Below are 27,196 nucleotides of genomic sequence, written 5' to 3' on the forward strand. Positions count from 1 at the left end.
TTTCATGGAAACAATATTCCCTGGTGGCTGTGGCCTCTTTCAGCAGGATAATGCTCCCTAATACAAAGCAAAAATGATTCAGGAATGGTTTGAGGAGCACAATGAGTTTGAGGTGTTGACTTGGCTCCAGATTCCCCAGATCTCAATCCAAATGAGCATCTGTGGGATATGCTGAACAAACAACTTCGATCCATAGAGGCCCCACCTCACAACTTACAGGACTTAAAGGATCTGCTGTTATCTTGATAACAGATACCACAGCACACCTTCAGGGGTCTAGTGGAGTCCATGCCTCGACAGGTCAGGGCTGTTTTGACAGCAAAAGGGGGACCGACACAATATTAGGAAGGTGGTCATAATGTTATGCCTGATCAGTGTATATTAAATTCATAATGACCGTTCTCTGTGCAAACAGGAAACAATGAGCCATTAATCCTGTTGGAATATACATATTGTGGACAGACTTAGATTAAAGGGATTCTTTAATGACAAATGAAAGCAGTCATGATTTTCAGACTGGGGCTACTTCAAAAGCCTTTAGCTCATTAGTGCTTAATGAAATAAAAGAAGGTAGACTATTGGAAAATAATTTTTCTCTCTCTGTCTCTCTCTCTCTCTCTCACACACACACACACACACACACACACATATATATTTAAGCAAGTGTGGTGAAGCCACACCGCATCAAAGGAGCTTCACAAAACAAAAACAGAGATCTTTAAACTACTAGACACACAAAATAAACATCCATTTTCAGTCACACTCACAGACACAGTGAACTAGTTTGCTTTTAAGTTTATTTAGGTCCTTCCCAGAGGAGATCTGCGTCTTACCCGCCAAACTGCTTAAATTGCTTATTATTTTTCAGCGTCGTCGCGCAGCAGTCACATTTAATTGTTTATTTCACTCCTCAAGTCCACGAGCTTCATAAAAGACCCGTGTGAGGAGGAAGGCTGGAGAGCAGTGATATGTAAATGACAGCTGGATGTGTGAAGTGTGTGCAGCAGTATACAGTGAGCTGAGCGGTACTGTAGACGAATTCAGAACACTTTGGCTGTGGCATTTTTGGCAATATCGACATGACAACTTTTGATTTTTCCGACGTGGAGGCATTTTTGGATTGCCATCCGGAGCTTTTTGAGGAATATCTCGTCAGGAAGGGGAAATGTGACACCCTGAGCAGGTGGATCAAAGAGCATCAGCCGTCCAAAACGTCTCCGGTGGAGGAGAAACGCGGGGTCGCGAGGGACCCATTCTGGCCCACGAACCCTGATGGACTGAAGCGCAGATCATCCCACATGGAGCTCCGCAGGAACTTCGCCCGGTCCAAAGCGATGACGGCGCACCGGACCTACGACGAGCACGTCAGTCTCACGGCTCACGAGTCCCAGTCAAGTATGCGACGGCGCGCGCTCTTGCGGAAAGCCAGCTCGTTACCGCCGACCACCGCGCACATCTTGAGCGCGCTGCTAGAGTCCCGGGTGAACGTGCCTCAATATGCCTCCAGCGCCATTGACTACAAATACAGACTCAAAGAGTCCAACGAGAGGGAGTTCTTCCTCGAGCTGGTTAAGGACATTTCTAACGAACTTGACATGACAAACCTCAGTTACAAGATTCTTATCAATGTGTGCATCATGGTGAACGCAGACAGGTGTTCGCTTTTCCTAGTGGAGGGACCGTCTCATAAGAGGACACTCGTGTCCAAGTTTTTTGATGTACACTCGGGTACGACGGTGCGACCCTCTTCGAGCACTTTGGACTCAAACGAGGTGCAGGTTCCGTGGGGAAAAGGCATCATAGGTTATGTAGCAGAACACGGAGAAACCGTCAACATCCCGAACGCATACGAGGTAGAACTGCAACTAATAATACAGACAATTCAGCGGTCAGGTTTGCGAATTATTGGGGGTTTGAGAGTTTTTTCTAAAGGAAGTCAAAATAAAAGCTCATGGGTTAAGGGTTTTGCTTACAAGTTAGTAACTGCGTATTTTCTGCCAGAAGACGTTAACTAAAAGAAGTTTCATTCGCCAGAGGTAACCATAACAACAGTAACCTCTAGCGACTGCGGTCAATTTTGTTTTTGACTTTATTATAAACTTACACATCAACAAATACATAACCAAAACCGACGTTTTTTAAAAGTCATTCAGATAACTGACGTTTAGCTAATTGTCCGAGTGGCTCCAAATTACAAATTTGCGTTGCGCAAGACAAATTGCGCCTGGAAAAATTCATTTACATTTCATAACAAACGTTCAGAATTTATTTTAATACACTATACATGAAAAATAGGGACCGGGGCTAGTTGTTACAGTGAATCTTAAACAGTGAATATTAAATTCAAAGAGTAAAATATTATGAAACAAAACTAGTTATGAAACAGCAACATTGCAAGAGGTGACACAAAAATATCAAATCATTGTTTTGGCTAACACATAACATTTAAAAAAGACACATACTGTCAAAACTTGCCCCAAGTTCAATCTCTTGTAAAAGCCTTCCCTGGATGTATATCTGTGTGGTTTTGTGTTCTCTTGTTTACTCAACAGCTAGAGCAAAAATATTAAATTTTATAGGGGATAGAATAGACTTGGGTTATGTGAAGAGTTGCCTACACAAATGTGATTTCTACAGTCTCTACAGCCAAGGCTTGGAATTGCTGAATATTTTGATTCTATAAATTCAAGAACTCAAGTCTTCATGTGAAGAAATCTCGATTACTACGTTGCCCGTTTCCCCATCTTCAAATACACACTACCAGTTGAGCATACACATCATTATATCATGGCCACAGGCAAGCCTTCCCCAGTATAGGTCAGAGGAGATCCATTAATGCAGTGCAGTGAGTCTGCCACTGTCTCATAGCAGTCAGTTGGAATTGCAGACTTTTTTTACTTAAAGGTTGGTGGAAATAAAGCTTGTTCCCATAAAGCAAACTACTATCTATGTCAAGTCAAGTCAAGTCACCTTTATTTATATAGCGCTTTTTACAATGCAAATTGTGTCAAAGCAGCTTTACATTGATAACTGGTACATAATTTGGCTGCACAGCAGCTCTTAAATAATAGTGTCAATGCAGGCAGATCAAAGCACTGTTGAATAAATGTCAAGAATACTATTGAATATCAAATGTCAAGTGTCCCCAACTAAGCAAGCCAAAGGCGACAACGGCAAGGAACCCAAACTCCATCAGGTGACATCAGGTGGCAAACAAGTGGCAAATAGGTGTTAAAATGGAGAAAAAAAAAACCTTGGGAGAAACCAGGCTTAGTCGGGGGGCCAGTTCTCCTCTGGCGATCAGTGCTTTGTTACAATCAGGTTGCTATCATAAGTCTGATAGGATGCTAGAAGATTGATCTGAAAGACAACACATAGTTTTTCCTCTTCCTCATTTCTATAGTCAAGTGTGAAGCTGGAACAATTAGCATCATTTTCCAAATCATCTTGATTGTTAGAATTGAATTAGGTAAAGTCTGTAAGTGTAGTTTGAAATAAAAGAAAATAAACTTTTCTTTATTGGAATTTAGCAAAAGTAATTATTAAAAATGACACAGTAAATCAAAATATATCCCAATTTGCAGGAAATGTTCTGAAAAATCATTTTCTATAATAATACACTCTTAGGGTACATGTCAACGATGTACTAAAAAAGGAAGTTTTTCCTTTGCAGTTTTCTCATACAGACGTTGACAACGTCAAAACGATCCCCGATCACACTGATCCACTAAAAAGTCTAAAAACACTGTATTATGCTGCCAGGACAGTAGTTGGCGATGTCACTTTGTAAAGAAACACTATGTGCCTATAGACTGAACATATGCATGCACGTGACGTCAACGTTTTCACAAATTCGAGTTTTGTAGACGATAAAGGTTTCGTTTTAAAAACGTGCACTTTGAACCCTGTTTTCAAAAGTTTGCATTTTTAGGCCCCTAAAACACAGTTGTCATGTAATCGAACAGCGAAAACACATAAAACGTTTTTAGTTGAAAATGGTGTAGTGTAAACAACTCCTTAGGCCCCGTTTACACTAGTGCATTTTTGTTTTAAAACGCATAAATTTGACTATGGTTACGCCTGTGTTTTCGAACCTCGAAAATGGAGACTTTTGAAAATGCTACAGACCCCGTTTTAGTTTGAAAACGCCGGGGTTGCGATTCAGTATAAATGGACCAAAACGGAGACTTTTGAAAACGATAGCGTGGCTGCCCACGTTCACTCTGCGTATCCTTGACGACCGTGTTAACAATAACATGGAGACTGAAAGGGTTAGTTCACCCAAAAATGAAAATAATGTAATTTATTACTTACCCTCATGCCGTTCCACAACTGTAAGACCTTTGTTCACAACAAAAATCAAGATATTTTTGTTGAAATCCGATGGCTCAGTGAGGCCTGCATAGCCAGCAATGACATTTCCTCTCTCAAGATCCATTAATGTACTAAAAACATATTTAAATCAGTTCATGTGAGTACAGTGGCTCAATATTAATATTATAAAGTGACGAGAATATTTTTGGTGTGCCAAAAAAACAAAATAATGACTTATATAGTGATGGCTGATTTCAAAACACTGCTTCAGGAAGCTTCCGAGCATAATGAATCAGCGTGTCGAATCATGATTCGGATCAAACCGGCAAACTGCTGAAATCACGCTGAGAACTCTATATATAAAACCCATTGAGCCCTTTTTTCAAGAGTGCTGTGCCTCTTGTGTATTGTGTAGGACCATCGGTTCAGTGATGAGATTGACAAACTGACGGGCTATAAGACTCAGTCCATTCTGTGCATGGCCATCCGCAACAGTGACGGTGAAGTCATCGGCGTAGTGCAGGCCATCAACAAGAACCCCAGCGGAACTCCATTCACTGAGGACGATGAGAAGGTAAGCTCTGTTCTCCTTTTCACTTAAAGGGTTAGTTCACCCAAAAATGAAAATTCTGTCATGAATTACTCACCCTCATGTCGTTCCACACCTGTAAGACCTTCGTTCATCTTCAGAACACAAAGTAATTAATGACAGAATTTTCATTTTTGGGTGAACTAACCCTTTAACTTCATGCTGATATTGTATTCTAAAGATCTGTTCCATCTACTGGATTTATAGCCTGTTACATTCCCTTGATGCCTATTACTATAGTGCCCAAACTTTTGCTGGTAATGAAACTCTAGAGTGCAAAGATAATTGCTGTGCTAAATCAAAAGATGAATTAACACCTTAGCGAATATCCTGCCATGCTGGAATAGTTATAGTTAAAATTAGTTATTCATATAAGAAGATTTATTCTTTACATTCATAACCTAAGAAACCCTGTGGTCGTTTTGCACATGTACTAAGCGACTGCATAAATCAAAGCTAGTTCTGATACTTTGTTGCTCTTATAATTTCTTAAAAGTGTTCACACTCCCAAATTATAAGGTTAGTTCACCCAAAAATGAAAATTCTGTCATCACTTATTCACCCTCATATTGTTCCAAACCCGTAAGACTTTCATTCATCTTCGAAATACAAAGATATTTTAAATGAAATCTGAGAGATTCTGTCGTCTTTCGCAACTACCACTTTCATAAAGAGATCGTAAAACTAATCCCTATGAATTGAGCGGTTTAGTCAAAATTTTCTGAAGAGACTCGATCGCCTTATATGGTGAACAGATTGAATTTAGGCTTTTATTCCCATATAAACATTCATCAACTCGCACATCAGTTGTGGTAAACAGAAGCTCAAGCATGTTTACTTGACGTACGAGAACCAATGAGGTTCTTTTTCGTGTGTGAATCAGGTATGGTTGAGCTTCTGTTTATGTTTGCTGAACAATGTTTATATGTGAATAAAACCCTATATTCAATCTGTTCTACATATAAAGCGATGTACTGATAGTTGTGTGGACTGTCAATGGAGGGACAGAAATCTCCGATTATATTTAAAATATCTTCATTTGTGTTTCGAAGATGAACAAAAGTCTTACGGGCTTGGAGCATCATGAGGGTGAGTAATTAATGACAATTTTTCCATTGGGTGAACTAACACTTTAAGCTGTGACGAGAGGTCATTATTGTCATTGACTAAATCAGCACATATGACATACCTCAGAATCAATAGAAAATTTCATTCTCTGAGCACAAATCAGCCTGTACCTGTGCATCTCATTCCTTTACTGTCATCGCTGCTTCAAAACATCTTTCTATAGATCGTAATTAATAGCACAGAAAGTCTCTTTAGAATTATTTATGCCAAACAGCACTGAAAGCAGAAAGCAGGCTGTGCTGTTATAAATGCCCTAGAAATACAAAGAAGCAGAACTGATGTGATGCCTCCAGTTCTTTTTCCCTCTCAATATCTCACCGTCATGCATCAATCTGGCTGAAGCTTTGAAAGCATCAAACTTCTTTCTACAGGTGCTGCAAATGTATTTACCATTCTGCGGAATATCGATCTCCAATGCCAAACTCTTCTCCGAATCCCGCAAGGAGTATGAGAGGAGCAGGGTGAGTCAAAACCTGCAGAAATGTTGCTGAATAAAACTCTTCAGAATGTTTTAAAATATGCCTTCAGGTTTCTAGACGTCTCAGACAGTGTAGCTTGTAAGCTTGTTTACAATCCTCAGGTCTCAAGGTTTAAAATATTTAATAATCCTGTCCAAAGCTTGAAGGCCTGCGTTATCTGAATACATTTCGAGCTGCTGCTGTTGTTTCTCAAGGCCCTGCTGGAGGTGGTGAATGATCTGTTTGAGGAGCAGACGGACCTGGAGAAGATTGTGAGAAAGATCATGCAGCGTGCGCTGACATTGCTGCAGTGTGAGCGCTGCTCCGTCCTTCTGCTTGAAGACATCCACTCCCCTGTGAGATCACTTTTCAGTCCTCCTTTTCTCTTTTCTGTCATGATTTGGTTTATCCTTATTTTTTGTCTTTTCTTGTTTTTCTTTATACTTTCCACCTTTCTTAACTAATTCACCTGCACATCCTCTCATTGCCTTCACATAAGCCTTTATTTTCTACGCTCTTGGTCTTAGGGCCCTATCAAACACCCAGTGCAATGCGATGGCAGGAACGACACAAGTGTTTTTTGCTAGTTTCAGCCATCATTTTCACGTCCAGCGCTGACGTTGTATGAATAGCAAATGCACTCATGCCCATCTGTTCGCCCATTGGTGTTCTTGTCTGAAAATGAGGTGTGTTCAGGTGCATTGTTGGCGTGTTGCTATTTTGAGGCAACTGAAAAAGACTGCGCCATTGACTGACTGCAACCTGGTCTAAATGGCGTAATGGTGCAATATTTATTTTGTTATTTAACAATATGTAATTAGTAATATGCACCTATAGGCAGGAGCACAACGCCGACCTTTTTTTTTTTACGTAGTTCAACTATCAAAAGTGGATTTGGATTTCATTTTAGGTTTAGGGCCGGATAGGAAAAAATTTAACCATGCGTGGACCGAATTATCTTTTTTTAAACCTTAGTGCTCTGACAGTTACATTAATATTAGCCAAACAAACTACAATTTAATTTGCAAGAAAAACTAGAAAAAGATACTGCTCTTTGAACGGCATTTGTTTTTACAGCGAAAAGACTTTATTACATTTTTTTAAAATGTTTTATTTAATATTTTTTATGAGGTGGCGCTTGTGGAACAGCAGCGATATAGCGTTTCCTTGGTTACCGCTGTACACTAAGCAGCTCTGCACTTGAAAACACAACTTTATACGAAGATAAAGAGGAGAAGAAAATGCCATCGAAACTTCTGAAGAGAGTCAGTTCCCTTCAGAGATACATTCATATAAATTCAATATTATTTGTTTTCTTCCCATGCCTCATACAGTTTTTTTGGCACATCTGTGTTCTCCTCTTTGTGTCCGTATTCAGTGTGCACCTGTTTTAACATCCTGTTTACAGACTTCGTAAAATTTCCACACAAATTACAGTCTGGGAAATGATTGCAAAGCAGTTTGTTTGCAAGTCCAGAATAGAGATTGGCCAAAATAAAACTAAAAGCCACTCGGATTTATGGCTGGTGGACCATGCGTCTCTATTTTTTTTTTTATTATTATTATTCTTCAAATCATCCCCCGGGCCAGATTGGACACCTTTGTGGGCCGTATGTTTGACACCCCTGCCCTAAGTGCACCTGTGCTTAGATTGTTAAAATAGGGCCCTTGGTGCTTGCCAAAGAGAGCATCAATATTGCTCATTCTTAAAAAAAAGATAATTGCGACTTTTTATCTCACAATTTTGACTGTTTCTCTCAGAATTGCATGATATAGTCGCAATTGCGAGTTATAAAGTCAGAATATGAAGTCGTATTTGAGAGTTATAAATTCAGAATTGTGTGATATAAAGTCACAATTGTGAGAAAAAAAGTCACAGTTGTGAGAAAAAAAGTCAGAATTGTGAGATAAAAAGTTGCAATTCCCTTTCTTTTTTTTTTTTTAATTACCAAATTTTTTATTCAGTGGCAGAAACAACCTTCCATAGTTTGTGCTATGGACATGAATGATATTCAAGTTAGGAGTGTGCAGCCAAACTATTATCAGTATTCTGTGTAGATCTGACTTTGGGTGGGGCTTAAAGCGGGAGTACGACAAAATTAAAAGCTATGTTTTATGTAACTGTTCCATTTTTAGCTTCAATTTAGCAAATGTGATTTGTTTAATTCATACAATTATTTATTCTATTTTTATTACATTTATTTAAAATATGCTATTTAAAAAAAAAAGGAAAAAAAGCTCTTAATCAGTAATATAATGACAATGGAGTGTTGCAGGGATGACATATTTTTGTTAGCCAAAACCTGGAAACGAGTTAGCATTTTAGCACTTCCGGTTCCATCGTCCCAAAGTCAGTGGGTTTTTTTGGTTAAATGCCTGAAATAAGGTCTGTGGTTAATACAAGCTCAATATATTTTCACATTTTATTCTATGACATAAAATACATCCGTAATACCCTCTTGTGATTTAAAAGCTTTTATTTGTCTTAAAAATGGGACAACAGCTGTGCTAACCTCTAGAGGTTCTCGCGGACATTAAAGTCATCACACCAAACAGTAAATCTCATCTACTCACTAGTTTGCTTTTACAGCCTTGTTGTGTTTATTGTCACACTCTTGCGAACTTTTCTAACTCAAACTTTCAGGGAAAATAAAGATTGAAAGTGTTGTCAGAAGCTTAGTGATGGTGACCGTGACGTTGAAGTCATTTAATCATGATGTAGTTAATTTATAGCTTATGTTTAGCTTTCTACTTGTGCCAAATGTATTTAGGCTTCAAAATTCATAAAAGTTGTGTTTATTTTATTTTTTTTAAACTATCACAGTGTACAAAACATGTAAGAATCATAAACTTTTATTGCTCAGGGTAATGCTAACTTCCAGGTTGGCCTACAAAATTACATCATCACTCTGTGTCTCTGTAGCATTACTTCTTAAAGGAACAAAAGTCTGTGATTTTTCTTTGCAGGTGACTTGTATTCCATGCATATTTGTCACTGACTGCATATATCATTCAGCCAGTAGAGGGCACCGTGTTTCAGCACTTGATAGTCCAGAGTTAACGTAGAAGAAGTAAAGAAAATAGGGATAAAAAGATGATTCTCACTGCCTGCATATTGAATGTGACATTACAGTGACTCTCTGCTTTGTTTTAGAAACAAAATTGCTGTCATTTGTCCATTTTTTAATTTTATTATGTTCAACAATATCACTTTATCATTCTGCTTGTTACATAATCAGTCTAACAAACATATTTGATATTATTTGGTCAAATCCGTTACTCTTTTTTAAATTATTTGTGCCTTTTCAAACAGTGTATTCAGCATCGATCACAATTCTACCTCAAATCATGCATATCTAGGCAATTGGACTTACAATGCCTGACAAACAATAAAACAGAGCCATAAATATGTACCAGAATATCACAATATATCAGACTTTAGACTGGTAAGCAAACACCGCTCAGAACACCTTAGCAATGTCCTGGAAATCACCCTAGCATTGTAGCAGCAAGTTTTGTACAGCAAACATTGCTCACTGCACACATTGTCTTCAGAGAATGCAAAAATCTTTTTTAATGTGTTCTCAGGTAGTGAAGTTCTCCCAGACATTTGAGCTTATGTCTCCACTGTGCAGCGTCGATCATGACATCAGGTGAGAAAAACAGGACTATTAATAATATAACACACTGTTACATGTGTGTTTATAGTGTGGGCAGCATGTCAATTAAAGTCGGCATGAAACAGAAGTTGCGATATTCTTTTCTTCGCTATTTTGACGTATATCCGAGTGAAACGGATATATTTGAAAGGAGAAAAAAATGTAGGATGGGACTTAATTTTGCTCTTGGGAATTGATTAATTGATCCTAGGAAGTTGGGTGTTGCTAACTAAACGGAGGTATATTTGAAAGTCATTTTGCAGTCAGTTGTGGAGGATATTAATGCTGCCTTCATGTGCTATCGGAATTATTGTAAATATGAGTTTTCTAGTTAAAAATTGGACATGAAGGCCCTCTCAAGTCGTATTTGCCAGTGGGAAGCTAAGGGATGATTTTGATATCAAAGTTCCCGAGTTGGGCATGCCATAAACTTTAAACATGGCGGAGGGGAGAATGATGGCTGCTGTGACTGGTATTCTTTATTAGTTTATATTAGTTCTTTATTAGTTTTTTCACAACAGCTATATCACCTTGTCTTGTCATTAAAGTAGTGCATATTTACATACAGTATATGAATCATTTGAAGCATGTTGTATATTTTGTAGACAGCGAAAATAGCCTGTATTTGACTGAAATTTCAGAATTGTCAGCAAGCTGACTATCTAGATTACGCAGTGAGTGTTTATATTGTTGTAAATCAATGAGACACTACATATAATTTTGGCTTTAATAAGAGTTTCCCAATAAAAAGGCAAAAAATAAACCTGGTGACCTCCATGATTCCTGTTCTATTCGACAATAAAGCACTTGAATGCGACAAACTCGTAATCACAACTTCAGAAGTGGGAAGTAGGAAATGGCAGGTGAAGGCAGCATAAGTCCCACCCTCCGTCAAGACATACGTTATGAAGAGAGCAGATGCCGTTTCGAGGGGTTAATGTTTTTGATTAAAGATTATGAGTGCACATTAAACTTTTATAATAAACACAGCAAACATTCTGTAAAAAAAAACAAGGCCTGGTTTCACAGACAGGGCTTAGATTAAGCCAGGATTAGGCCTTAGCTTAATTAGGACATTTAAGTAGATTTTTTAAACATTTCTTAGGAAAAAACAACATCTTGTTCATCTTGAGACAAAACAATGGTTACTTGACTTGTTTTTCTTTCAATTAAAACAGCTCAAACATGCATTTTAGTTTAAGACTAGCTTAAGCCGGTCTGTGAAACCAGGGGAAGAATTGTCCATTTTGATTTCATAGTGACTTAAATGTATACTATACTCAGTATGTGTGTTTGTGTGTATGTGTGTGCATTTGACAAAGTCAGCATGGAGAAGGTGTCTTGCTCGGACTGGCTAATCAATAACAGCATTGCTGAGTTGGTTGCATCAACCGGCCTGCCTGTTAACATTAGTGACGTCTGTCAGGATCCCCGCTTTGATGCTGAGGTGAGCAGTACACACCCTCTCAGACTCGATTTGATTGCTTGACTCACACAAATGTTTGTTTCCACACCAGCAACAGTGGTAAACAGATGCTGCTAGCATGCTAGTTCAGACCCAACTGACACCATGTGAAGAGACATGCAGAAAACAGCCAGTTGGGTCTGAACTAGCATGCTAGCAGCATCTGTTTACCACTGTTGCTAGATAAGAACTCAGGTGATGACATTGTGAACTAGTGCCCTTGTCAAAAATAAGTACACTTTAGCATACTTACTCAAAAAGAGTACTTATTTTGGAAAACAAATCTACTTTAAAAACTTACTGTAATGCTTTTGGACACTAAATTGCATGTTATTTACAATTAAATGAAACTGTATTAGTTTAAATTTCTATTAAATGCAATTAGTTGAAATTGTTGAAATGGTTAACTAAGTAATTAATTACTAGATACTAATTACATATTCAGTGTAAATCATCAACAGTGTAATTAGATTACTAATTAATCTCGCTAAAAAGTATTGCATTACTTATTACTTTCTAAATCCTATATCAACCTCAACCAGTTGAACAGTAAGGATATAAACGAAATAATATAAAACCGTGTTGTGGCAAAAATCATCAGGACTCTTACTGCATAAGAGATAAACCATATTCAGTTGTCTTTTGAAAGTTTATATAAAAATAATTTTTATATATCTAACCTCCTTAAGAATGTTTTTCCACTTAGTTTTTCCACCCTAAGAATGCATACTTAAGCACTTCTGAGAAAAACAAAATCATTTAACCATAAGCACATAAGTAAAATCATATGGAAATTATACAGAAACTCAAAATTTCTGAACTGTGTATATACATACACCCAAGTGTACTCAAACACACACTTGTATCATGCAAGCAATGTGTTTCAGGCGGACCAGGCTTCTGGTTTTCATATCAGATCAGTTTTATGCGTCCCCATCTGGAATCGGACACATCAGATTATTGGTGAGTTTCCCTACACAAATGCTTAACTGCTTAAGCACAAACTCACAGAAACAGCAATTAAAAAAATTTCTTACATTCATTAGGTGTTGCCCAGATTCTGAATCGCTTGGACAGGAAGACATTTAATGATGCCGATCAAAGGTTATTTGAGGTGTGACTTTATTTCGAATTTTTGATGTTGCAATAAAATGATCAATCAGTATTCTATAAGTGAATTAGAGCCAATTAGAGCCACTACTAATTCTTTCATAAATCATATACGCATGAGTAATTTTCATTTCCATTGATCCTCACAGGCATTTGTTATTTTCTGTGGTCTGGGTATTAACAACACAATGATGTATAACCAGGTGAAGAAGACTTGGGCCAAGCAGTCTGTGGCTCTAGATGTGAGTAATATCTCTTATCGGTATTTTCTTCATCTGTTTTAAACTGCTCATAAACATAACAGCTATAATCTTGCCTGCATATAAATATCATGAGAACAGATGGTGTGCATAATCTGTGTGGGTATTGAAAAAGACTTTGTGTGCATAGTGTATTGTTGTTTCTGTCTTTTCCCAGATGCTGTCCTATCATGCTACGTGCTCTAAGGCAGAGGTTGATCGACTGAAAGTAAGTCTAGTCAAACTAGACATAAAATATGGTAATTAACTACATACTTAGTTTTAAATTCATTATTTATATCTAAAACAAAATTGTAGATGTTCTCTGTGAATGCAAATTGATCAAAAGTGACAGTAAAAACATTTATAATGTTACAAAAGCTTTCCATTTCAAATAAAAGCTATTCATCAAAGAATCCTGAAAAAAAAAGATATTACAAAAATATGAAGCAGCTCAACTGTTTGACATTGATAATAATAAGAAATGTAACCCGAGCACAAAATCAGCATATTCAAATGATTTCTGAAGGATCATGTGACACTGAACACTGTAGTAATGAGCGTTGTCGTCACAAGAATAAATAGCATTTTTAACATTTTCACTGTAATATTTCTTAATATTACTGTGTTACTGTATTATTTTGATACTGTTTTATTGTATATAGAGCATCACTTCTTTTAAAAACAATAAAAAATTGTTTTTGTAAATAAAAATAAAAAATGTCAAAGGAACAACAAAATCCCATTATAGAATATAATATAACTTTTTATAATTTGTTTATTCAATTTATCTGTTATAGATTCATTGAAAACATTAGAAATGCTTTGCCAGTACACTGTAATGCCTGTCATGCACATTTGAAATGAATATCAAAAATATCAAACTTACTGTATTGTTTGACCAGTGCAGTACTATCTTTACAGAATGATAAAGCTTTATTCTGTAGTGTTGCAAACACACTCTTAAAGGGCCGGTACAAGATTCAGAGATCAGTAGAATATAGAATGTTTAAAACTTTCCTCCAGAGAGACATGATGAAAACTTCAAATTAAACTCATACATTAGAGAGATAGATGAGCAAAAAAACATCTCAGCCCCCTGCGTTTCCTAGAAATTTATAGTTGGTGGGTCCTAGACTTGAGAAAGCTAAAGCATTAATAATTGAAATGGCAGAGTGTAATATACTCTTTCTGTTTGAGCCCTCAGTGGACCAGGCTCTGCTCTGGTATTTAATTGCCTTGCTACCAGAGTCGCTGAGATTGTCCCCTCTTCTCTCTCAGGCTGCTAAGATTCCCCTAAGCAGTGAGCTCGGGATCGATGAGTTCCACTTTAATGACTTTTCTCTGGACAACGACGCCATGATCACTGCCTCCCTGCGGATGTTTTTGGAGCTTGGTGTCGTGCAGAAATTCAAAATTGATTATGAGGTGAGGCAGTCACTATGAGAGAGGGGGCGAAACGCCAACCATACTGACTGGAAGAGTGAAATGCTGCTTACATATGTATGCTGTGTTGAGTGTGGATCGCTGGGTTATAGATCGGTGAGATGCTGTGCTGCAGGCTGGTTCCTGGAACACTGTGGTGTCTGGAGCTACTGTACGGTTTGTGAATACTACAGCGTTCGTTTCTTTTTCTGCTCAGGTGCTGTGCCGCTGGCTGCTTACCGTGAGGAAGAACTACCGCACCGTAGCCTACCACAACTGGAGGCACGCCTTCAACGTCTCGCAGTGCATGTTTGTTATGATCACTGTAAGTCACCAAGCACAGATGCTGATCGAAGTGGCCTTCTCGACTGATACTATGTGATTTGATTTTGATAGTTCAGTCATTATTTACTCCCCCCCATGTCGCTCTTCCATGGAGCACAAAAATAGTAGAATGTCTAAGCTGCTGTTTTCCATATACATTGAAAGTGAATGGTGACGATGACTGTCAAAATAGACTTTCAACCCTTCTGAAAAAAATTGTGCTTAATTGTATTGAATGTGGACTTGTAGTGTACTTCAAAAGAATATTTAAAAAAAAAAAAAACTGTACTAGCAGATATAAGGCCAATTAAATGTTTAAAGAGAGTATACTTTCATGTTAACAGGCTTTAGTACACTTTCATTTCGTCAAAGAATCCTGAAAAAAAAGTATCACAGTTTCCACAAAAAAATTCAGCAGCAAAATATTAAGCAGTTTTCAACATTGATGTTTCTTGAGCACCAAATCAGCATATTAGAATGAATTCTGAAGGATCATTTGAAAAGTCATCATTTACTCACCGTCATGTTACTATGACTGTTAACACACTTAAGTACACTTTTAAAAATTGCACTTTGTAATAATGTCAAACTAAAAGATTTCCTTTAAAGTATTTTTTAAATCATTACGTTTTAATAATCTTTACACTTATATTGATGTGCTGACTAACATACTAAAGCACATGTAAAATATATGATTATAATTTTAACTGTAGTGTGTTATTCAATATTACAATTAAAATATATCAATTTTAAATGAATACCACACTACAGTTAAAATCGCAACTTAAAGGGTTAGTTCACTCAAAAATGAAAATTCTGTCATTAATTACGCACCCTCATGTCGTTCTACACCCGTAAGACCTTCGTTCATCTTCTGAACAAAAATTAAGATATTTTTGCTGAAATCCGATGGCTCAGTGAGGCCTCTATTGCCAGCAAGATAATTACTAAAGACATATTTAAAACAGTTCATATGAGTACAGTGGCTCAACCTTATTGTTATGAAGTGACAAGAATACTTTTTGTGTGATATTGTAGATATTGTTGACTTTATTCAACAATATCTAGTGATGGGTGATTTCAAAACACTGCTTCATGAAGCTTTACGAATCTTTGGCTTCGAATCAGTGGTTCGGAGCGTGTATCAAACTGCCAAAGTCACATGATTTCAGTAAACTAAACTTTGTTACATCATAAGTGTTTCTAAATTTCAATGGTTTACCACTGGGGGGTGTGACTTTGGCAGTTTGATACACGCTCCGAACCACTGATTCGAAACAAAAGATTCGTAAAGCTTCGAAGCTTCATGAAGCAGTGTTTTGAAATCAGCCATCACTGGATATTGTTGAATAAAGTCGTTATTTAGTTTTTTTTTGGCACAAAAAGTATTCTCGTTGCTTCATAACATTAAGGTTGAATCATTGAAGTCACATGAACTGTTTTTCAAAAACAATAGAACTAATTATTAAATTACATATAAAGATGTATCTAAGTCCTAGTGGGTCAAAAAGCACTCTATATTTCAGCTAATTGCATTTTAATTAATGAATACATTTTAAATACATTACATTTTCATTTCATTGCAATCAACATGCAATTAAGTGTCCAAATATATTATAAAAATATATATAATATATTTTTTAATGACTTGAATTTGCAAAGCTGTTGTGTGACTTGAATATAATTCACAAGTCATATAAAGTATTTTTATAATGGTTTTAAGGTGATTTTTTTTTTTGGAGTTTGACCACCCCTAGTCCCTCATCCACTTCCATTGTTTGGAAGAGATAAACACCTTCAGTGTTCAACAGAAAAAAGAAAGTCATACAAGTTTGAAACAAAATAAGTGTCAGTAAATGATGGCAGGGCATTAATTTTCGTGTGAACTATTCCTCTAATGATTTTCTGATGTAAAGGCTGTAAATGCACATAGTTTAAATCAATAATGTTCTTTCAGGCCATAATTTAATCACTGAATTGGAGGATTTGTGTCACTGGGTTGACCACAGTAGTAGATTTCTCTGTTGTGGATTTCAGACTGCTGGGTTCCAGGAGGTGCTGACAGACTCAGAGATTCTCGCACTTATGGTTGGGTGTTTCTGCCATGACCTGGACCATCGGGGCACAAATAATGCCTTTCAGGCAAAGTAAGTCAAAAGTTTGTTAATGTAAATTGCAGTGGTTGTTTATGGTGCTCAAGGATGATGTCATGCAGCCTGTCAATGTTGGCATGTATCTAATATGACTAGCTTCTAATAACTGACAGATTTGTGCCAATACTGTGGATTTTGATAATCAACATCAAAATATATGGCAGTTTCTTTTTCCTTCCTTGTAAAAGTTGATTAATCGTCTTATTTTGCTATCCTAATTATGCATGTTTACATGGTTAGATCATTTATTATAGCTTGTCAAGTTTGCCCCTATTTGGGTGTGAGCAAAAACACTGCGTTTTTGTGTGTCCCCCTTAAAATGCAAATGAGGTGATGCTTCCGGTCCGCTTTCCAGAAGAGAGCTGAGCTTTAACAGCTTGTGCTTCAGTTGCTCAACAACAGCAAAGCTGGAGAATCTCACGCAGCCAAAAAGACTGTCAGTGTCGCTGTTCAGCCTTACGTTGTTCAAACTGGAGTCAAACGCTGATGGAGAGACTCAGGAAGAAGTTACAACTTTTAGTTACAACTTTTGGTAACAACACTAAAGCAGCACAACATGGCCTCACCCCCTTTGTTGTGTGTTACCGGGGGCAGAGTTCATGTAAATGTTGGGGTTTGTGATGTCTCCAACCCCGGAAGAAGCTTGGTGTAGTTTGCTTTGAACTTTGAGCATCACAACTTTGCAGATGTTGTTTATGCTCAAACAGCAACATTACACACTAACTAAAGTTAAAAAAGTGAAACCATAATAAAGGACCCCTTTAAAGGTGCCCTCGAATGAAAAATTGAATTTATCTTGGCATAGTTAAATAAGAGTTCAGTACATGGAAATGACATACAGTGAGTCTCAAACACCATTGTTTCCTCCTTATATAAATCTCATTTGTTTAAAATACCTCCGAAGAACAGGCGAATCTCAACATAACACCGACTGTTACGTAACAGTCGGGGTGTACGTAGGGATGGGTACCGAAACCCGGTATTAAATTGACCCCGGGGCTAAATTTTGAAAGACCGATGTATCGATAAGCTCTGACATTAACGGTTCTGCTATCGGTACTAGAGAAATTATGAATAAAATGCACGTGCATTTATTATTGCTATATAGACATTATCTTGCAGATTCCATCTCGCCAGAGTCGCCAGCTGTTTCTATATGCAATAATATTAGGACATTTGTCTGATGCATTTTTGCTTTCGCATGAAAAGAGATCGCGCTCACGCAGCGGAGTTACAGCACGCGCAGCCGCTCACATGAAATCCCTGTTTAATGGTGACGATGGAGGACAGATCTAAACAACTAAATGACAACTTACACTTTAGGCCTGTGCTTTGATATTAAGCTAGTTTTATTTTTGATTTCGATTGTGGCTTCTAAGGATCAGAAAGAACATATCTGAGGTAAAACTATTAAAAACTAGCCACGTTTCGTCTAGCACACCTTCATTCTCTTCACAGCTGTGCGCTTTCGTTCCTCCCTAAACTCAAACTTAACGTCAGATTTAGCACAATCGGCGATTGTTGTAAAATGCAGTCTTTACTGTTGCTAAATTGCAGTAAAGGTTTGATAATTATCATCAACGTTTAAAACGTTGAAAGCACAATAATCCACGCAAGAGACGCTGTTCCTCAGGCTGAATTGCGGCGCGCTCTTCAAAACGGATCGCAAATAGACAAACAAATTACACGTTGTGCTTCAGGTGCACGTCCAAACGATCAAATATACACAATAGTATGTTAAAATGACCGGATTGGAGTGTGTTTAGCTACTTAAACGCAGTTTACATCGTAAGTGTACATGAACAGCTGGGAGAAAATCCGATGTGTGTTAATATATTGTCTTAAAGTGACAGCAGTCATCTTCTGACGCCCATCAGTGTTAAACAACAGAATGCAAAGAGAAAAACACTCACAGCACTTCTTCTGAATATAGTTAGCTTTAATAAGATTTAATATGTTAATTTATACTGTGAAAACCATGCAATGTTATTTTACATTTGGTTACTTAGATTTCTTTTATAGGCTAGGCCTATATTACTTACATGAGCACAAGAACAAATGAAAGCACTTTATTTCATTTGTGTCTTTGTTTTATTGTATTTGGCAGTTTGTTTCTTTGTTCATGTTCTTACTGTATCTTATATAAAACACCATAAATGCCAGACACTATATAATATAAAGCAAAGTTAATTAAGCTCTTATAGGCTATAATATATATATATATATATATATATATATATATATATATATATATATATATATATATATATATATATATATATATATATATATAAACAAAAAGTACCGATAAGAATACCGTTAAAGTACCGGATCGATAAGCAGTATCGGTAAGAGTAGTAATACCGTTAAAACCTTAATGATACCCATCCCTAGGTGTACGCCCCCAATATTTGCATATGCCAGCCCATGATCCCAACATTATGAAAGGCATTAGACAAGGGCAGCCAGTAACGTCTGGATGTGCACAACTGAATCATCAGACTAGGTAAGCAAGCAAGAACAATAGCGAAAAATGGCAGATGGAGCAATAATAACTGACATGATCCATGATAACATGATATTTTTAGTGATATTTGTAAATTGTCTTTCTAAATGTTTCGTTAGCATGTTGCTAATGTACTGTTAAATGTGGTTAAAGTTACCATCATTTCTTACTGTATTCACGGAGACAAGAGCCATCGCTATTTTCATTATTAAACACGTGCAGTCTGTATAATTCATAAACAACTTCATTCTTTATAAATCTCTCCAACAGTGTAGCATTAGCCGTTAGCTACGGAGCATAGCCTCAAATTCTTTCAGAATCAAATGTAAACAATATAACAGTATACAATACTCACATAATCCGACGCATGCATGCCGAACACTTTGTAAAGATCCATTTGAGGGTTATATTAGCTGTGTAAACTTTGTTTATGCACTGTTCAAGGCAAACGTGAGCTCCGTGGGCCTGGAGCACGAGAATTAAAGGGCCAGTAGCCCTGATTCGACTCATTTATAATGATGCCCCAAAATAGGCAGTTAAAAAAATGAATTAAAAAAAATCTATGGGGTATTTTGAGCTGAAACTTCACAGACACATTCAGGGGACACCTTAGACTTATATTACATCATTTTAAAAAACGTTCTAGGGCACCTTTAACATTCTTAAAACAAGAAACATTTACTACCGTTCAAAAGTTTAGGGTCGGTAAGACCTCTTATCAAGGCTGCATTTATTTGATTAAAATACAGTAAGAACAGTAATATTGTGAAATATTATTACAAATTAAAATAATTGTTTTCTATGTTAATATATTTTAAAATGTAATTTATTCCTGTGATGCAAAGCTGAATTTTCAGCATCATTAATCCAGTCTTCAGTGTCACATGATCCTTCAGAAATCATTCTAATATGCTGATTTGCTGCTCAAGAAACATTTCTTATGTATATTTTGTAGTGCAGTCCTTTAAATAAGAAATTAGCTCTATGTAGTGTGTCCTGTATGTGTGTACAGCAACATAATGTTCTTATTGTACTGTAGCTTATCTCTATTGTGTTCCCAAAGGTCTGGGTCAGCACTGGCGCTGCTGTACGGAACATCTGCCACACTTGAGCATCATCATTTCAACCATGCTGTCATGATCCTGCAGAGTGAGGTGAGTAATGTTTAAATGACATGAACTAGCATGTCTGTCAGGTCACAGTACTGTCAGCAGTAGAGATGACAGAGCAGTGAGCAGTAACAAGATAAAGCACTGAATTGTATTTTTATGAGGATTATACAGTTCAAGGTAAATCCACTACTATTCACACTTGAATTGAAGTTACTCATACATTTGGACAAAGATCAGAACACAAAGAACATTGTCAAAGCGATGGACTAATACCGTGTCCCTCTCACACCTCTCTTGTAATGAATTTGCAGAAGTAACCCATTTTACCCCTGTCCACATTTGCATGTCTCAGTGGATGGAAAGAATGCAAATGGCTGTCAGCGTTTGATTAAGTGGCTGATTTAGCTCTGAGCTGTTTAATCATGACCAAGCTCTATATCGATTTCCTGTAGACATCCATTGAGCTTTTTTAACCAACACCAATTAACTGTGCTAAGGAGATTCCCCTCTTGGGTCAGCTGCACTGAAGCAAAGAGAGAAAGAAATTGCTTTCTATCGCAGAGACTGAACAAGCGTAGAGAACTTTGGAGACACACTCTTTATGAATGATACTCAGGGGTGTGGAGTGATTCCTGGTTTCGTGATTGGCTTTATTTCAGAGGAAAAGACAGGGCTTTGTATGAATAATAGAACTTGGGACAAGGGATGTGCTTTCCACAAACCTCACTTAGACCTTAGGAGAGTGGGGTCACATTTTACGTGCGCTATAAATCCTACTGTATCATATTTGATACGCAAATTTCCAAGGACTCTAAATTATCAACATGATCAAAACTTTGCTGAAAAAACTATTGTGAACAATCTATAACATGTCTTCTTTCCTCTGACTGTCAGTTTATACTTTTGATTACACTTTATTTTAAGGTGTCCATGTTTAAGTGTAATTATACATTTAAGTACTGAGTAATATTAATTAGCTATATGTAATAAAGGATTAGGTTTGGTTAAGGGGTTAGTTACATGTAATTATGCATAATTTATAGTTATTACTATAGTAACTACATGTAACATGAGTAACAAGGACACTAAAATAAAGTGTTACCATACTTTTTAGCAAGTAAAAGACATTTTAGTACAATTCTAAAAATGCCCCTTTTAGGTTGTGGTACACACTTCTTTTTGCTGTGCAATCTTTAATGATTTTAAATATATATTTGATATTGTTAGTAATATTTCAAGATCAACATTTACTGGACTGAAGCAGCTTAGGTTTATTTGATTATTCGTACATCATTTTCATGAAAACATGATTAAATATGAATATTAAATGCGATACATCAGGCTTCCCAGGTGAAAAAAAAAGTACATTTCTATAATGTACTTAAAGTGCTCTATTTTTGTGCACTAATTTCGTACTTACTATACTAAAAATTCTTCTTTAGTACTTCATAAGATCATCTTAAGAACATGTAAGTGTACTCAACTGTGCTCTTTTTTGAGACACCATGAAAATGAACTAAAATGTACTTTTAATATACTATCTCTGTATTTAAAAAATGTATATAGTTAACACTTATAGTACACTATGGGTTCAAATGTATTATAAGTAGTATCTAAATAAATTTTTTTAAAATACAGAGATAGTATATTAAAAGCAAAAATATATTAAAATTTAAGTTCATATTCATGGTGTCTCAAAATAGCACAGTTGAGTACACTTACATGTTCTTAAGATGATCTTAAGAAGTAAAAAAAGATTTTTTTAGTATATTAAGTAAAATATTAGTGCACGAAAATAGAGCACTTTAAGTATTGAAATGTACTTTTTTTCACCTGGGTTTTGAAGAAGGTTTATTTGTACATCTCTCAATCATCATTGAATTGCATTGAAATATTTATTTTGCTCAAAATGAAAATTCTGTCATTAATTACTCACCCTCGTGTTGTTCCAAACCCATAAGGCCTTCGTTCATCTTCGGAAGAAAATGAAGATCTTTTTGATCACACAGTGCTGTCAGATTTCCTTCCATAGACTGGCATGCAGCATGTCTAATCGCTTAAGTATTGTATTTATTTGGATGTTTATATTTGATTCTGAATGGGTTTGATGGTGCTCCGTGGCTAAAGCTAACATTACACACTGTTGGAGAGATTTATAAAGAATGAAGTTGTGTTTATGAATTCAATTCAATACAGACTGCAAGTGTTTAAAAATGAAAATAGTGACGACTCTTGTCTCCGTGAATACAGTAAGAAACAATGGTAACTTTAACCACATTTAACAGTACATTAGCAACATGCTAACGAAACATTTAGAAAGACAATTCACAAATATCACTAAAAATATCATGTTATCATGGATCATGACAGTTATTATTGCTCCATCTGCCATTTTTTGCTATTGTCCTTGTGTGCTTACCTAGTCTGATGATTCAGCTGTGCACAGATCCAGATGTTAATTCTGGCTGCCCTTGTCTAATGGCTTGAACATGGGCTGGCATATGCAAATATTGGGGGCGTACATATTAATGATCCCGACTGTTACGTAACAGTCTGTGTTATGTTGAGATTCGCCTGTTCGTCGGAGGTCTTTTAAACAAATGAGATTTATATAAGAAGGAGGAAACAATGGAGTTTGAGACTCACTGTATGTCTTTTCCATGTACTGAACTCTTGTTATTCAACTATGCCAAGGTAAATTCAATATTTAATTCTAGGGCACCTTTAAATATTATATTACTAAGATATAGATTGACAAGCTATCAGAATTTCATCTTACTTTTTGGCCATATCAATATCAGAAACTTCACTTAGTTTTGCTCAGTTTTGGCCTCTGAATAAAATATAGGTGTTTTTTTCTTCCATGAGTGTGAGCCTCAAATTCTCACTATATCATATTAAAAAACCTGATGAAGATTTAATAAACTCTTCCATTTTTAAATAGGTTGTTCAGACTATTATTCATTTGTCAGACTTTACATTGTTAAGTTGACAAAGTCAAATACGACTTTGTCATCATTTTCTCGTTGATTTCTGAATAATGTCTAACCTTCAACAGGGTCACAACATTTTTGCTAATCTATGCTCCAAGGAGTACAGCAACATGATGCAGCTACTGAAACAGGCCATTCTGTCCACAGATCTCACCTTGTATTTCAAGTAAGTAATAGTGTCAAGTGGAAATTTTTGTTTAAATAGATATTTAAAGGGGTAGTGGTCTTCAGCTTCAAACAGCTCTAAATATTCCACCAGGTGCATGTAATTCATGTTTATGCCACAATGAGGCACCCTTTGAATGGAGGCAGAAGAGGTGATATTAAGCCTCATTGATGGCTTTTGTTCAGATCCTAAAAGCCTGGTGAAGATCTGCAAGATCTTCACTATAAGGAACATTAAGTAAAATGAACTTGAACACAGTGAAAGAACCTTAAGTGTTTTTTTCCCCCCATTGGACATAAAAGAAGAAGAACCAAGTTCTTTGAGGTTGTTCTATCTGGACAGTTCAGTTGGAGTAATGAAGAACATAGAGACATGTTCAGGTGAGTGAATACAACTTTGATAACAGAAATGCCTGGAGCTGTTGTAATGTTCTAAATATTTAAACATACTAGGTCTATGCTGATGACTGCCTGCGACTTGGGTGCAGTGACTCGACCATGGGAGATCTCAAAACAGGTTAGACAGACCTTGCAAAAAAACCTTGCTTGTTTTCTAGTACAAATACCATTTTTTTGAGAAGCAAAATTGCGTAAGATAATAAGACTTGTTTTCAGAGAGCAGCATTTGTTGGGATAATACCATAGTGTACATTAAAATAATGTTATATCTCTGTTTCTAATTCCAGGTGGCTGAACTAGTGACGAGTGAATTCTTTGAACAAGGTGACAGAGAGAGATCAGAGCTGAAGTTGACACCAGCTGTACGTATTCTCTCACCAACAGATACCTCTGATTTTTAAAGTAAAATTTGCTGATTTTTCACTAAAATTGATTTTATTTTGCTCTTGTTTATTTTGTTTTCAGGCCATTTTTGATCGTAATCGTAAAGATGAGCTCCCTGTTCTTCAGCTGGAATGGATTGATGGAATTTGTAAGCCACTATATGAGGTAAAACAAGTAAATAAACTAAAATGAAATAACTCAGGCTAATTAACTTTTATACAGTGATGATAATGTATTTTACAGGCTCTTGTGAAGTTGAATAGGAAGCTTCAACCGATGGCAGATGGAATTGATGCCAACCGAAAGAAGTGGGAGGAGCTTTGTCTGTCCTATCAGCAAACACGCAGAGCCTCTGAGTGTATCTCCAGTCTAAAGGCAGGGGAGATAGAATCCTCTCAGAGTTCAGACTCCACCCACGAGACAGAATCAAGTCAGGGTGAAGCAACCAATCAGAGCAAAGACTCCACCCACTGTGTGGAGCCAAATCATACCCCAGTAGCCAATTACAAATAAGAGGCATGATGTGGCAATTAAAGGACGGCCCACTGAGTAATTAGGACTTTGACAGCTTTACTATGTTTACATACAAAAAAAAACATGTTAACCAACTTTTTTTTTTTCCTTTCTTTTTTTACATAGATTTCTTTGAGATTGACAGTATTTCTATTGAAATTAAAGACATAGTCCATCCAAAAATGAAAATTCTGTAATTTACTCACCCTCATGTTGTTCTGTGGAACATAAAATAGATATTTTGAAGAATGTCGGTAACCGGTTTCGGCTCCCGTTGACTTAAACTGTATGGACAAAAAAATATAATGGAAGTCAACTGGAACCGAAACCGTTTGATTGACAACATTTTTCACACCGTGCTTCTTTTGTGTTCTGAAGAGATAAGAAAGAGCAGGTTTGGAACAACATGAGTGAGCAAATGCTGACAGAATTTTCATTTTTTTGTGGACTATCCCTTTAAATCAGGCACTTGCACTTGCAGCATAATTTAAAACATTAAACAATGACTATGGTTTTAAAATGAAAGTTTAACAACCCATATTTTTGAGATTATAATGGCATATGTGACAAAACTGTGAAAATTCAGGTGCACAAAAAATTGAATGTCAGAATTTGTAATGTGTCTAATGCTCAGAGCTGCTATATTGCAAGTTACAAGTTTGCTTTTACAAAGCCTGGAATTACATAAATATAAAACAGAGTTGCTGATAGGATTCCTATATTGAGATGCAGAAACTGAGCACTGATTTGATGAATGTATAAATTAATATCACTGTGATTTTTTGCTGTTGTCTCTTCAGACTTGCATGGAACCACTGGGACAACTGCTGATTGTGTTATAATTTTATATTGAACAGCACTGCATACAAATTGTTTAATGTTTGTGTATGCATCCTTAGCCTCATGTACCTTTCAATCATAAAATAGTATAGCTACATTACTACAACTTTTACCGCAAAGATACAGTATACATTGTCGTGCACATGATTGCATACCAACTGTTCACATGGCAAACAGAAGATTATCCAGAATGAATGTGAATCAGGGATACGTCCTTGAAAGTTGATTTCTAAGATGAACCAAAGTCAATTATCACAGTATTTAAAAAGTGAATTTGTTGCATGCAAAAACAGACATCTGTTCTTGGCATGTGAGTTTCAGTGTTTATTTTTGTCATGTTTAAATTTAGTATGTGAAATTTATTGTATTTTTTTGAATGCACTAGGAATGCCATGAAATGCATGCTGCATAGATTCGACAAAAGCAACTTTCTGCTTTAAATGAGAGTTAAACTCTCGGGTTGTGTTGCAGTCTTGCTACTAATGTTTATCAGTGTGCACACAGTCAGATTATGCTCTTCAGTTCAGTTTGTCTGCCTTATTAAAGTGAAATGTACCTATTTTTGCATTTATTATGATTCGACATTTCAAAGAAAAGAGAAAGAATGCATTTATATTCATACCGTGAAAAAGAAGGCCAGAAATAGCTTTTATATTTTATTAGCTATAACATAAAATGTTCATATATCATACTTGGTGCCTCAGCGTGTCTCTTTTAGAGAGATTCTCATGCTGTATTTCAATGGATCATATATCCATCAAATGCCACATGAATGAATATGATATACTGTGCAGTTTGTAAGAGGTAAACAGGGTTTTTTCTTGCCAGACTGATTGCTGGTCATTTTCCTCAGGCTGTTTTGTAAATAAAGATCACTGTGATGCACGCGAGTGTGGTGATCCGTGATTGGTTGCATGAAGCCCTGCTTAAATAATTAGACTTCTTGTGTAAATGTCTCATAAGTCATATTATCATTCAGAAACATAATTTGCAGAACTCATTTCCCAGCCTAACCTTTCGTGCATATGAGTTTTGCATAACAGATATGCTGTAATTTGCAACAAGCCAAGAACGCAAACAGCAAGCATAGCTTATGTAAAACAGCATATGCATAAATATTTGGCCTGGGTGAAAGTGTGAGCACTGATGAAAGCGAGCGTTTGAAGTTGTAGCTGCAGAGAGAGAGAGGCTTTGTGCCGGACAAGCCGACTGATACAAAAGCAGCGTGGCCGGCTGCAACCAGCTCTGCTCTCTGTAATCTATTATTCAGCAGGGACTCGGCTGCCTTCCTGAGGCTTTAAAACCAAGAGAAAACAGGAATGAGACAGAATAACTTCAGTTCTGTGTGTTTCAGCACACAATCTATGCCTGACTCAGAACCAACTAACAATTCCCATATTGTATTATATATAAAAGAACC

At 36.6% G+C, this 27,196-nt stretch overlaps 1 protein-coding gene across 4 annotated transcripts; it reads left to right on the top strand.

Moving 5' to 3' along the window:
* The first annotated feature begins 445 nt into the window (after positions 1 to 445).
* pde11al (phosphodiesterase 11a, like) lies at positions 446 to 27,196 on the top strand. Of its 4 annotated transcripts, XM_048153923.1 has the most exons (20): positions 446 to 1,853; positions 4,730 to 4,888; positions 6,403 to 6,492; positions 6,705 to 6,845; positions 10,078 to 10,142; positions 11,475 to 11,595; positions 12,501 to 12,576; positions 12,660 to 12,727; positions 12,873 to 12,965; positions 13,141 to 13,191; positions 14,244 to 14,390; positions 14,605 to 14,712; positions 16,749 to 16,858; positions 20,434 to 20,524; positions 23,541 to 23,641; positions 23,944 to 24,021; positions 24,094 to 24,157; positions 24,327 to 24,401; positions 24,505 to 24,588; positions 24,667 to 27,196. In XM_048153923.1, the coding sequence occupies exons 1-20, from the start codon at positions 1,080 to 1,082 to the stop codon at positions 24,934 to 24,936; spliced, it is 2,766 nt and encodes a 921-aa protein (XP_048009880.1). In that variant the 5' UTR covers positions 446 to 1,079; the 3' UTR covers positions 24,937 to 27,196. The 4 variants fall into 4 exon arrangements, with proteins under 4 accessions (XP_048009880.1, XP_048009882.1, XP_048009883.1 ...); XM_048153925.1 differs by lacking the exons at positions 446 to 1,853; positions 4,730 to 4,888; positions 6,403 to 6,492; positions 6,705 to 6,845 and adding an exon at positions 9,592 to 9,935 and having other exon boundaries at positions 24,667 to 27,195; XM_048153926.1 differs by lacking the exons at positions 446 to 1,853; positions 4,730 to 4,888; positions 6,403 to 6,492; positions 6,705 to 6,845 and having other exon boundaries at positions 9,978 to 10,142; positions 11,471 to 11,595; positions 24,667 to 27,195.

This window comes from Megalobrama amblycephala, linkage group LG13 (genome assembly GCF_018812025.1).
Source record: "Megalobrama amblycephala isolate DHTTF-2021 linkage group LG13, ASM1881202v1, whole genome shotgun sequence".
NCBI lineage: Eukaryota > Metazoa > Chordata > Actinopteri > Cypriniformes > Xenocyprididae > Megalobrama > Megalobrama amblycephala.

Coding starts and splice junctions, on each gene's coding strand:
- pde11al (XM_048153923.1), top strand. CDS start 1,080: ATGACAACTTTTGATTTTTCCGACGTGGAGGCATTTTTGGATTGCCAT. Junction 11,596..12,500: donor ATCCCCGCTTTGATGCTGAG/GTGAGCAGTACA, acceptor AATGTGTTTCAG/GCGGACCAGGCTTCTGGTTT. Junction 24,402..24,504: donor AGCTGAAGTTGACACCAGCT/GTACGTATTCTC, acceptor TTTTGTTTTCAG/GCCATTTTTGATCGTAATCG.